We start from the raw sequence: 13,866 nt of genomic DNA, 5'->3' as shown, positions 1-13,866 counted from the left end.
GATTTGAATGCATGTGTTGTATCTCATTGTCATGTTTCAAGTTCCCTAGTAAGCTAGCTCACAGTTTTTCTTTTTTTAAACCTATCAAACACTAGCATAAAATCATTGGATATATAACAACTTATCGGTCTTGCTCCCCAGCATTTCAATTACACTGTTGCCGTGGGACTTACTAAGGGAGATATATTAGGGCCCAAAGCAGATTTCATGTTCTGACTTTTTTTTATCCTCACCCGAGGGTGTTTACTGAGGAAGGAAGAGAGAGAGAGAAACATCAACCAGCTGCCTCCCTATGTGCCCAGCTAGGGATTGAATCTGAAACCCAGGCACGTGCCCTGACTGGGAATCGAACCTGCAACCTTTTGGCGCACAGGACAGCACTCCAGCCAGCTGAGCCACCCACCCAGGACTTGACTATTTTTAAAGCAGAACACAAAAACACTGTCATTTAGTTTTAGCTATAGCCACACAGGGTATACTAACGAAAACCATACTTTTAAAATGGATTTTACATTTACAGAACAAAATGAAACTAATTTCTACAAAACCTCAAAACTATAGTTCTTGAGGACTCTTTCCATTGTCTGTACTCTGTTGAAAAGTTACTTAGTGTTACATTGAATTGTTGATTCAACCCTACTTTGGTAGACAGCAAGTAATGAAGGAGCAAAACTATTCACATAGCAAAAAAATAAAATCTAACTGGTGATATGTGTTGGAACTTAACACAAAAGTCCTTTTTCCTATTTTGGAGAAGAGAAACTGCTTTGTCCATGACTGTGTGTATCTTAACCAGTTTCACATACAAAGTCCCTAAGAAGTGATGGGTGTGAATACCAGATGAGACATCATGTGGTTTCACCACCACCGCACCCCTGTCAAACAGGAGGAGAGTTAAAAATTTGTCAGTCCCTTAATCCCGATCTCAGCACAGTATGGAAGTTCTCTCTTGACGGTTGATTTATTTCAGGAGGCTATGTAGATTATTGTAGTTGACTTATAATTCTGGATCCTAGACTTTAGGCCTTTAACATACATACAGTATGATTTTTGGTTGGTTATAGTTTAATAATAGTAACATGGAAGAATGGGTGCTTATCCCACTTTTATTTATTTACGGATTTTTTTTTTCTTGTCATCTTTTAGGACAGTCATTGGTTGAGAGCTATCAGGCAAGATGCTTTGGGAAATATATATTCAATTGATGACCCTCCTGGCACCTAGGATATATGAATACCTCATCTGTGATCATTTTGGACAAAGAATTGTACTCAAGCAAGGTCCACAGTAAAACACCTGCACCATTTTATGTGGAATGATGTTTGAGTTTAATATAATTAATGTAATTTTGTCCAAAATAACTAAAAGGTACAGCCTTAATTACTGACTTGTCATATGGTACGACACACCCAACAGGAGACAATCTGGTCTCCATTCTTTACTAGAAAATTAAGAATGATAACCCCTAGAATTAAAGCCAGTGCCGTATACAGAATTTCTCTTGGAAAATCTTCCTAAGTACTGTATATATATCTCAACCTCAGAGTTTAATGATGTCATTTGAAGATTTTGTGTCTAAACTCAATCAGAAACAAGGATTAGAAACAGTATATTTGGAAGGGTATTATCAACAGACATTTGAAAACTTGGTTTTACCTTTATTGAAGTCTTGTTTAAAGTGTCAGAGTGGAAAACCCTATAAATCCTGCAACTGAATGATCGCTTGTCTGTATTTTCCATTTGTTGTTCTATATTTAATAATTAGACAAAGAGCAAAGAAACACTGAAGAAAAGTAAGAAAGCCTCCTATTGAGTAACGTTCTTTTGAGGATAGAAGCTGGTAAACATGGCAAGCTTTCTTGACTGTCTTGTCCGATGCTGTTCATCCTTCTGTGGCCATCCTGGATTAATGAGTTCGGCTTACAGAAATTGTCCTTCCAGGATATGGCACCTGGCTCATGTGGGTGGACTAGTGCACACTTGCTTGTGTGTGGGTTTGGGCATCTCATCTCCAGTCTTTGACACCCTTCCTTTGGGAATGCCTAACTCATCTTCAGGGTAAGTAGCACTTTCTTCCAATCCTGGGCAGTCAGTAAGTTATAAGTGCAAACATGCAAGGGCTTGCTGTGCTAAATGTTAAAACCTTACCTGTCACAGTGATCCAAAACAATGATGATAAATTTTTGAAAGCTTAAAAAAAAGCCTTCATGTAATTTAATAATGGGGTTTTAGTTGTTTTTTAATCAACACGTTAAAGGAGGGAGAAGCTAATTCTTTTGGCTTCCTGTTATTCCAGTAGGATACCTCTAACACTGTAGATTCTTAAATTATTCTTTCACAAAATAATTTTAAGGAAATAACTGATTCTTACCCATTTTTTAAGGATGGATTTTACTGTCTTTCAGATTAATCGGTTTTTGTGCTTACGCCTGCCATCTTTTATGATTATGACAGTTGAATGATTTTGTACGTCATTTCTTTTTTGAAGTAGTTATTACTTTTAGATCCAGTTTTAATAAGGTTCCTCCACTTTTGAAAACTTGATTTTTAAATGTAATTTAAATATTTCTTTGTGCTGTGTGTTTATTTTTAAGAAACATAAACCTACCGATGGCCTTCTATAAACTTTTTCATTGTGGTTATAGAAACTTTCTGGGACTTAACTAAAAAGTTAAGTTTTAGCCTAGTTGGGCGTGGCTCAGCAGTTGAGCATCACCCTAGGATCCAGGATATTGGGGTTCAATTCCCAGTCAGGACACGTGCCTGAGTTGCAGGCTCGATCCCAGTCAGGGGCATGCAGGAGACAGCCAATCAATGAGGACTCTCTTGTCATTGATGTTTCTTTCTCTCTCCCTCTCCCTTCCTCTCTCTGAAATCAATATATATATATATATATATATATTTTTTTTTTTAGTGATTTAAAAAGCTAAGTTTTAAATTCTGATAGTGTTTAAAAAGATAAATTGAGGGAGCCCCTGCTTTCTTTGAAAGAAGTTTCCGTAGCCTGCACAGAGCCTGGCAAGTAGTTTCAGAAGCGTACATATTCATAGACTATAAATAAAAGCCTTTCGTAAGCAGCTTAATGAATTTGCCTGGTTTGAGCTTAGTAGCATGAATCAGAATTACATGTATAGTTGTGTGAAATGTTCCTATTTCAGAGATTGACCTATTTTTCGATTTTATTTTTAAAGGAAATATGGGCTTAATCCAGTTTCTGAGTGGATGGGTCAGTAAGCTACTGCTTGGGATTGCTTAGCCTCCATAGTTTGCTCTGTAGCGTAAACTTGCCAGACCAGAGACCATTATGTGGGTCTGAGTGAGTAAGATCCTAAGTAAAAATGCTGGGCAAGGGATTCACTTTTGCTGGTTAGAGCTGAGGTCAGGAAAGTTACTGTTTATGTAGTTAACTTGTATTTAAATTATAGGAAGTAGTGATCATTAGTAAGTACTGTTAAAAGATAAAAAAACTAATTGTCTTAAGTGTTTAAAGATTGTTTTAAATCAGTACTGTGTTTAGTGCACTTCGAAGATACTGGCCTAAATTATTCATTGAACTATCATGTCCATTGGGTAGAGTATTGGTTTCCCAATAGTGGAAAAATTGTCTTATTTCCTAAGGATTAAGTCTAGTGATCGGATCCTGGCATTTAAATGAGGTTTTTGCTTAGGACTGTTTCTCAGAATCTGTGTTGCCTTTTCAATTGCTACTGGAATTGTAGAAGGGCACTTGTGAAATCCTACTCTGCATGGGTAAAGGTCAGTGTGTGGGGACCTTTGAGGTATGTGGGTTAGGCACCAACTCTTAATCTAGGGTTCATTCTAGCAGGTATAGAGATATGAAAATTCCCTGTCCGGGTGGCTCAGTTGAGTTGTGGGTTTGATTCCCCATCAGGGCACATACAGAATCAACTAATGAATGCATAAATAAGTGGAGCAGCAAACCAATGTCTCGCTCACTCGCTCTCTTTCCCTCTCCCCCTCCATCCCCCTAAAATCAATTAAAATAAAGAATATTAAAATTTCTCTTAAGGTGTTTAAGAAAAAAAATTTTGTTTGAGAAGTGACCCAGATGATGAGAATCTTCCACCATATTTTCTGTTGCTGTTGTTTATATAAACAGTCTCTTAAAGTATCAAAGTTCATTGAATTTTGAGTATTAATGTGGGTTTTCTTTCTTGGTATTTACATTTCAGATCTTAATTATAATTCTTTTTAGAAAGCAGATAGATTTAAAATATTCGAATATGCTGTATAAAAAGGTCTGTGTGTGAGAGAGGAAAGGACTGGGTCTACCTTGGCATTTCTAGCCGCTTCAGATGAACTGTGACCTTTACAGAAAACCAGACAACTGCTGCCTCAGTTTGGTTCCCATTTTGAGTGTTAATGGCTTTAGCTGGAGATGTGTTTGAAAAGACTTATTTGGTGCTATGTGGTAGCATTTGCCTTAACATATAAGAGAAAAACAATGTAAATTCCAGGATTTAAATGTATGCTTTTAAAAATGGGGATCTGAAACTGTAGCTTAAGTATAACTTGATCCATTTTTATGTAATAATTTTTAACAAAATGTGTTGTGTTTGTGTGTGAAAAGTCCAGGCTAGCTGTAAGATAACTTCTACACAGATAAGTGGAACACTTTAACTGCCACATACTGACCACTTATTTGAATGCCTAACCATATTCATATTGTTTGATTCCCTAACATCTGGGAGGATTGTCCTATCTCACAGGAGCCATAAAGTTTCATATAGGATGTAGTAAGACAATTCTTTTAGAAACAAATTTTAAAATTCTTTAATGCATCCTTATAAAATAGGGACTCGAGATATCATCTTCACTAGTCATTATTTTGTAAATCACTCTTTGCGTACAAAATCCTAAGCTCTTGTAGAAATTAGTCTTTTTGCTCTTTTAGGATTTAATAAATTAGTTCAATATAAGAAACTAGATATTTTGATTCGGGCTAAATGAACAGCTAAGTCTAAGTCATATTGAGCCTTTGAAAGATCCTCATGAAATAAGAGTTAACTCTCTGGTGTGCTCTCTTATGTATACTTAGTAAATAAGGAAAGATGTTACCTTTTCACATATCCTCATTTGTGGTAGACTGACTTATTCTATAAATTGCCATGTATGTCAAAATTCCTGATTAGGTAAGAAAATGCCCTCAGTTAAGGACCTGTAAAGTTTGGGAAGTCCATAAGCCCACCCTCACTTCTGATACCAGTTGCAACTTTGGGGGTCCCTAAGACCACCCTCAGGGCTGATAATTCTCTAGGACTCACAGAACTTACTCAAAGCTGTTATATTCAGAGTTAGGCTTATTACAGCTAAAGGATTAAAATTGGCTACTAAGGGAAGCGAAAGTTCCAAGAATGAGGTTTTAGTTGTCCTCTCCCAGTGGAGTCATTATGTGTAGAGTATTGGCAACCAAGGAAGCTTTCCCAAGCCTTGATGTCCAGAGCTTGGTCATATAGACATGAGGCTGCCCATATCTGACCCATAATCTCCAGTCCCACCAGAGGTTGAGTTGTGACTGCATGGCCCAAAGCCCCTATTATAAATCACATTGTTTAGACTATCTAGTGTGGCCGAACCCCCCCCACCCCCCCCCACGTAAACAAAGCAGGACATTCCAAGGGCTAGAGATCACCCCTAGGAGCTGAGGGCAAAGGCCAGACCCTTCCTTTGGGTAAGGTAAATTATTTGCTACACAGGACCAATTTATTTTGTTAGAACTTTTAAAAATACCTGAGTGCAAAAAAAAAAAAAATGTATGTTTTTACGAGAAGTCAGCTGACAACTTTATGGGAGCTCCCTTGTAGGTAACAGATTGCTTTTCTCTTGCTGCCTTAACATTCTTTGCCTTGAATTTTTGGCATTTTAACTATGATGTGTCTGGGTGTGCACCTCTTTGTATTTTTCTTTTTTGGGACTCTCTATGCCTCCTGAACTTGTGTGACTTTTTGCTTCACCAGGTTAGGGAAGTTTTCTGCCATTATTTCTTCAAAGAAATTCTCCCTTATTCTCTTTCCCTTCTGGCATTCCTGTCATGTGAATATTGTTACATTTCATATTTGCCCACAGCTTCCTTAGACTGTTCTATTTTTTAATTGTTTTTTCTTTCTGGGTCTCTGATTCAGTGATTTTTTTTCTACCCTGTCTTCTAATTCACTGATAAGGTCTTCAGCTTCCTTTAATTTGCTGTTTATTCCACCCAGTGTATTCTTTATTTTTGCTGTGTCATTCTTAATTTCCTGCATAGTTTCCATATCTTTTCTCATTGTCCTTACAATCAGTATCCTGAACTCTGTATCTGAGAGATTGCTTATCTCCATTTCACTTAGCCCTTCATCTAGAGAATTCATGTTCTTTCATTTGAGGCTTGTTTTTTTGTCTCCCCATTTTGGCTGCCTTTTTGGGGTTTGTTTCTATGTATTAGGTAGATCTGCTAGGACACTCAGTTGTTTTGTATAGTCTCTGGTGCAGGCCAATGTCAGGTGCTGTTTGTGACTGGCCTTGAGTACCCTGTTTGGAGCTATGAACAACCCATGGCTTGAAGACCCCTTTGTTGGGGCTTGGTGCATTTGGAAAGGACCAAGATGTATACAAAGTGTGATTTTCCAAGGCCTGGGTCCAGAAGCAGATCAGGCAAAGACTCAAAGCTCTCTGAGGTCTGCCTCTACTTGCAGGTTTATTCATCTGATTCTCTTAATGAGCTTCAGGCAGTAGAAACTCCACAGGGTGGTGCAGGTGATTGTTATCAGTCTCTTAATGAGCATTAGGCAGTAGAAACTCCAGGGGGTAGGCAGAGAGGTTTTCCAGCAGCTTGGGGCAATTGCTTCCCCCTCAGGCAAAAGCTGCTTGGAAGGTAAATGTCTACCTCTGCAGTCTGGGGGAATGACTTGGCACAAGAATCCAGAGGGGTGCCCTCTGAGGTCCATCTTCAGAGCCCACAACCCTAGATTCTCCTCACACAGCTCTGGTCCTCTGCTTCCACCAGAGCCCAAAGTGAGTAGATGCACACAAAACATTGTGCGTTGACTCTTTTAAGAGGGTGCCTGCCTGGCCAGGCATGACTCAGCAGTTGAGCATCAACCTAGGATCTAGGCAAGCGGGGTTCGATTCCCGGTCAGGGCACATGCCCGGCTTATAGGCTGGGTCCCCAGTCAGGGGTGTGCAGGATGCAGCCGATCAATGACTCATCATTGATGTTTCTCTCTCTCTTCTTCTCCTTTCCTCTCTCTGAAATCAATACATATTTTTTAAAAAAAGAGGGTGCCTGCATTTCCAGCCGTCTCTCCCTGGCAGGCAGAGAGCTGGCTGCTTTTCACAGCCAGATGTTATGTGGGCACCTTTCTCAGTTCTGATGCTCTTGGCAGGGAAGCCCAGCCTGGGGTTTAGACCCCAGAGTCCTCAGTGGGAACCCCCACAGCTGAGATCTCCCTCTGGACCTTCAGCTGCTGCCTGTGGGAGCCCAGCCAGCCTTCTTGTACCTCCACACTTCCTCCCAGTCTCTGTGTGGTCTCCATTTTTCGTCCTTGGTTATGAGGGTGCTCTCCAGCTCATCTTCAGTTGCAGTTGATTATTCAGGATGTTTTTTCTATGTTTTAGTTGTAATTCCAGTTTGGTCCTGGGAGAGGGTCAGTGTAGCCTCCACTCAGTCCGCCGCCATCTTTGATCTCTCCCAGAAAAGGTATGTTTTTAAGAGATTAGGCTCTGCCAGATACTTCATGCCTGATAGTGTAATTTGAAGATGAGAAGGGCAACATGGAGCACTGGAACAGGAGGTATGTGCTTATCTAAACATCAGATGGGCTACCACTCATTTTACAAACTGGAATTGTCAGTGATTCCTACACTGTAAGGTTTTTGTGGGGGGGTTTGCAATAGAGAATAAGGTTGGAAACTTAACTCTGGTTTGTATATCCAAAAGGGTGGGTTGTTACAGAAACAACTTAATGTTTATCCCACCCTGTATTAATTTTAAGTTGTTAGAATAAATCTCAGATTTAATTGCAGTTTGCTTGTTTTCTAATCTTTTGCATTTTTTTTTTGAGAAACCAAAACTGTAAATCAATTTTCACCTCCCTGACAAAAATAGCAAACCAAAGCAATTCGGTGATTGAATTATAATATTTCCTGGTAAAAATTTGGCTGTCATTGGGTATAGGAATAGTATCTTTAGAGAATCTGACTCCAGAAGGACTTAGCACTGAATTTTGGTAGCTACTCAGGCAGAACTGAGTAAATGGTAACAGTGATAGTTTTGAAATCTGTGATGTTAAATAAATATCACACTCTATTCACTTTTCGACACCCTTTCTAATACACACCCCTTCAAGATAAAAGAGTTTTAGAAGTTGTCTTTTGATTTTCAGGCAGTAGAGGTATTGCTCAGATCTTTCATTTGATTTAATTTTACCTAATTTATTTTGCAGCTCATGTGTATTTGTAAGCAATTTTAATAATTACCTTCTGCATCCCAGCACAATGTGAAAGAAAGGCAGGTTCATTCCAAAAGAGCACATCCTAAGGACTCTAACCATCTGGTGCCTTCAGGTCATTTTGCTCCAGGACTTTTCCTAGAAGACAGCTGATTCTGCTGGTTTTAGGAAATCATTCTTAATGAGGATTATACAGTCCCTTCCTTTGGAAAAGTGTGTTTTTAAACTGATAAATACAGTAAGAACTGTTAAGAAAGCAGATTCTATTTGTTGTACTGGTGTTTAGGGAATGACTATGGTTAATAGAGGAAAAATCATTTGTGGGGATTAGTTTTAACCATATTTAATAATAGAGATAAAGTAGAATCTAATATTCAAGAATTAAACTCTTTTTGTTAAGTTTAGAATGACTACAGTTTGTTAATGGAGAGGTAGAGCTGGTTATGGAAAAGAGCAATATCATCTATAGCAGGTAGTTAGAGCACCCACGTTATTTGCAGGCCCTTCAAGAAGTTTACCTTTTAAAAAAAAAAGTAGTAGTAGTAGTTTGCCTGTCATAGTTTTTAATTAGCATAACTTAAGTAGCAAATGTAGACCATAACTTTAGTAATGAGATGGGATGCGATGACAAGGCCAGCAAGTAGAAGTTTACAATAGCAACAAAATTTCTGGTAAAAACAAGAATTACAGATGGATTATAGCCGTGTTTCTTAACCTCAGGAGCCTTTTTAGACAGTTTTTTCTTAGTTATACCCACCCCCGTGAACCATAGATTATACTATATATCTGTTTATATACTGTGTCTATATCTCCACTTTATACATAAAAGGAGCAAGAGTTTTTCTTTACCTCCTAAAAGCCACTTTTCATTAACTAGAGGAGCGATATCACAGCAATTAAGAATGTGCATGGATTAGAGTGATGGTAGCTAAAACTTGACTAGAACTCAGAGGGGTAAGAACTAGAAAAAATAGTTTCAAAGATTACCTGAAGTTTAGAGTTAGGAAAAGAGGTGAATAAATGGGCCTTTCCCTAGCAAAGAACAGAGCTTAACCAGAAAAACAGAACAAAAACAGAATAGAAAAAGTGAGTAAAGTAGTAAAAACCTTGCAGAAGTGAAGCTTTATTAACCTGTACATTAGTTTAGGGAAATTCTTCCCAGTCTCAGTCCTTTTACAGGCCTCTCAAGTGGGTTCGTCTCTTTCAGCTTAGCAGTGAGGCCTGAGAATGGACTTGGCCTAAATCGAATGTTTTTCCTTGGTATAAATTTGTTGTTCCATTTGTTGGAGACTTAGGAATTGTAATCTGAAGGAATAGCCTCTGCTTCATTGATAAATGACTGTTGAGGCTGTAGAGAAAGTGGGTAAAAACATGAATTAGTTTTCTCTCAAAAGTTTTTCTCAGTCAACTCAGATTTTAATGTTATTTTTTATGAAATTGTAACATTTAGCATAATTTTTCTTTCCTCCTATTTTGAAGGTATCAGCTCATACTTCGTACTGTTTTTGAAGGTTCCTGTGAAAGAAAGAAAAGGACTTGGGAAATAAGTAGTTTTTTGTCTTTTTCTTCTGCAGGTCCCAGTAGGGATGGCACAATCAGTGAGGACACCATCCGAGCTTCTCTCATCTCAGCAGTCAGTGACAAACTGAGATGGCGGATGAAGGAGGAAATGGATCGCGCCCAGGCAGAGCTCAATGCCTTGAAACGAACAGAAGAAGACCTGAAAAAAGGTCACCAGAAACTGGAAGAGATGGTTACCCGTTTAGATCAAGAAGTAGTAAGTAACTCATTGAATAGTCGCGACTTTTAGATTGAATTGTAGGCAGGGCAAAGTGCTCTGTTACCTTGTTACACTGGGCATTGTGGGGTATAGTCAGAGTTCAGAAAATTATAGGTCTTTAAGTATTTGAATATAGCTTCTCTATAGCTTTGTTTAAAATGGAGCCTGTGTTTGATCTTTGATTGGAAGGTGGATGGTATTTAGAGCATTTTTGCTTACACCTTCACCCCAGGGGATGATATTTTGACCGAAGGAGGACTGTTTTTTGAGTGCTTGATTTTGCCAGTTATCCGGAAGTAAGAATTTGAGAGAGCTCTTAGCCATGGTAAAGACCTACAGACCCTGGTACAGATTTCAGAGTCAGTTCTTTATATTGTTTCCAGATGTTGTTTGAGCTATATTTAAAGTATCTTCATTGAGCCCCTCTAACTTAATAATTCAAAGATATATGGATGACCTAAGAGATAAATACAGAGTTTGCAACCTTTAGTTCTTAAGCTTCCTTACACTTGATCAGGCTGCTGTGCCCTGAATAGTCAGTATAAGTCAGCCCTGTGACTTCATGATGAAGTAGAGGCACCAGCATAATTTGAGTGCTAGCTTCACTCTCCACTCTCATTCTTGTGAGGGAGAATTCATTCCAATAAATTTGCATTTTTGATGAAAGGGTTAAGAGTTATTGAATGTTTGAGGGCTTTGGGGAAAGTGATGTGCGCATTAGTCTTATAAAACGATCTAGTGTAAAGTGAGCTTCCCAGTAGCTGGCTATTTTCAAAAGTTCGGGGGAGTGACGCCAGTACAATTCAGTCTGCAGCTACCACCTGTGATACCTTGTGACTCATGTTCAGGTGTGTAGGGTTTTATGTGTTGAACCCTCAATAGCCTGGGGAAGAGTTATTCTTTTGTGGTAGATGCCCACTTTGAAAGAACTCTTTTTGTGATTTTCATGTAAGGAACCTCGGGCTAGAAAATGTCTGATGTTTTAATTTGGAAATATATGTCAGTTGTGACAAGATTATCAATGTCACTGAAAGGGTTCGGCTCAGGTACTTGCAGCATTATCCTGTTCTCACTCGGCATACCTGGTCACATCTTTTCCTCTACCTTTGACCAATGTGCTGTTTGAAACATTAATCTCATCCATGGGTTGTTTAAACATTGCTTTTTTTACTTGCAAATCTGTTTCTGTGAAGTTGAGTTGTAGATGTCTGACAAGCAGATAATTATGTACAATTAATATATAAAGTCATCATGCTTGGACTGTTCTGTTTTCAGGCTGAGGTTGATAAAAACATAGAACTTTTGAGAAAGAAGGATGAAGAACTCAGCTCTGCTCTGGAGAAAATGGAAAATCAATCTGAAAACAACGACATTGATGAAGTTATCATTCCCACAGCCCCACTATATAAACAGATCCTAAACCTGTACGCAGAGGAAAATGCTATTGAAGACACTATCTTTTACCTGGGAGAAGCCTTGAGGCGGGGAGTAATAGACCTGGATGTCTTCTTAAAGGTATGTCTTCCTCACTCTGCTGCCAGGATTTGGGAAGTTTTAGAGGCAGTGATCATAAAAAACACAAACCAAGAGGGTTTTTCTGGACTGTGGGGGTTATAATTCCTCATCTTCCCAAAAGAGAGCAAGTGAGATATATGGCTGTGAGCAGTGTCTTCTCACCTACAGAGGGCTGAGGATCCATCTGAGTAGAGAAAGAAAAGTGGGCTAGTGACTGCAGTTGTTGCCCCATCTCCCCCTCCCCCCCAGCACAGCATTCAGCTGAATGCAATTCTATCTTAATACTGTGTGTGGGTGGGTCAAGAGGTACACTCAGATTTCCATTGGTTCTTTCAGGTCGTACCATCTAAATTGAGATCACTGACTGCACCTCACCCCCATTGTGCTTTTTTGATAATTTTCTTAGTCACATAGTTTTAGACCTGTTTTTCCAGATCAAACAGCCCCGAAAGTTTTGGGCTGCCCTACTGTTACTAAAGCCCTCTGAATGAAGGTTGTTTCAGGCTTAATGCTTAAAGACATGAAGAAGAGATCCTGTAAGCCAGACCTGGCTACTGCTCTTTGTTGGGTGATAAGTGGCATGGTTTTGGGAAGAGCAGTAGCCACCCTTTGGATATTCAATTCAGCTGCTGTTGGTACTTCCACGTACATGCGAGGCTAGTCAGGTCAGTTGCTGACCTTGCCTATCTCACTGAGTGAGGGGCCAAACCACTCTTGAATCTTGTACAAGCACATGAATGGCTAGGTATAAACAAGAGACCAAGAGGGGACTCCCTTCTATACACTGTCCCATGCTTAGGTGGCGTAGCTGAGGGACAGATGCACATGAAGAGAAGGCAAGAGAGGCATGCTGTTTGCTAGACAAAAGCGGGCCTTGTGCTGCTCATATTTGCCCTTCCTAGCCAAGTGAGGACAGTCAGTTATCAAAGGTTTTTTGTAACTTTTGTTAGAATTACAGTACGAATTTCCCTGGCATCTTGATAGTGTCAAGATGTAGCTCAAATTCCTGAGCCAGATCCTGCAATCTGGTGCTTCTCTTATGAGAAAGCGTGCGAGAGAGAGAGAGAGTGTGTGTGTGTGTGAGAGAGAGAGAGAAATCTTTATACGGTCTCAGAACACTACTTTCCTTAACACAACTTACCAGCTTGAATCTAGTTGAGTTTAAAAAGCCACATGTAATGAAGTATTGGTTTCAAAGGAAGACTGATATGAGTTTAGGATTCTTAGATCCCATTTAGGTTACAGACTGTCTGATACTTCATGCCTGGGCCAAAGCCATTCTAAACTGTTGAAACTTTTTCCCCTCTCCCAGCATGTACGTCTTCTGTCCCGTAAACAGTTCCAGCTGAGGGCACTAATGCAAAAAGCAAGAAAGACTGCTGGTCTCAGTGACCTCTACTGACTTCTCCGATACCAGCTGGAGATTGAACTCTTCTTAAAGCATTCTTTTCTTCTCTTTCTTTCTCTGATCAGTAGGTGCCCAGAATAAGTTATTGCAGTTTACCATTCAAGTGTAAAATATTTTGAATCAATAATATATTTTCTGTTTTCTTTTGGTAAAGACTGGCTTTTATTAATGCACTTTCTATCCTCTGTAAACTTTTTGTGCTGAATGTTGGGACTGACTATGCTAAATAAAATTTGTTGCATACTTGTTCTCTTCCTTACTGAAAATCTTTAGGAAAAAAATCCATGAAACCTTAAGTCCTGGGTGATACCCTCTTACTGGTCCCTACCTAGATTTCTTTCCTTTCTAGGCCTAACTGAACAAACCATGACTGTTTCTCAAGAAGAAAGTGGCAAGTGCCCAAGCTACATACCTATCTATGAATGTACATTAACTAGGCAAGATGGTCTGGCCACAATTGAGGAGGAAGGTGGCAATGTACTATTTTATTGTCATTTGAAGTCCGTCTTCCTCGCAAGTGGTTCTGTTTGTAACCACCAAGTGAGCTGTATTGTCCTGCAGAGCTCATCTAGTAGAACAGAATCTTCTCTATCAAAGTGAAAGAGCTTAGAAGGTTCATGAGGTTATAAAGAAACATTCTGATTTGAGATGTTTTTAAGATATTTAGGGAGCCAGGCAGTCTACTCCTAGAAATTTCTTAGAGGAGTTGATTATTT

At 39.2% G+C, this 13,866-nt stretch overlaps 1 protein-coding gene across 3 annotated transcripts in view; it reads left to right on the top strand.

Moving 5' to 3' along the window:
- TSG101 (tumor susceptibility 101) overlaps positions 1-13,396 on the top strand; it is a 39,482-nt gene extending 26,086 nt beyond the window's left edge. For all 3 annotated transcript variants that reach the window (XM_087821769.1, XM_016219441.2, XM_016219442.2), the window contains 3 exons: positions 10,022-10,224; positions 11,503-11,742; positions 13,055-13,396. In XM_087821769.1, coding sequence (XP_087677895.1) covers positions 10,022-10,224; positions 11,503-11,742; positions 13,055-13,144 — 533 coding nt within the window. In that variant the 3' untranslated portion in view covers positions 13,145-13,396. The remainder of the gene's footprint in view (positions 1-10,021; positions 10,225-11,502; positions 11,743-13,054) is intronic.
- Positions 13,397-13,866: the final 470 nt, after the last annotated feature.

This window comes from Miniopterus natalensis, chromosome 11, assembly GCF_054644295.1.
Source record: "Miniopterus natalensis isolate mMinNat1 chromosome 11, mMinNat1.hap1, whole genome shotgun sequence".
Taxonomy (NCBI): Eukaryota; Metazoa; Chordata; class Mammalia; order Chiroptera; family Miniopteridae; genus Miniopterus; species Miniopterus natalensis.
Note: the sequence above shows the minus strand (reverse complement) of the source record. Positions and strands in the feature narration are given on the sequence as shown.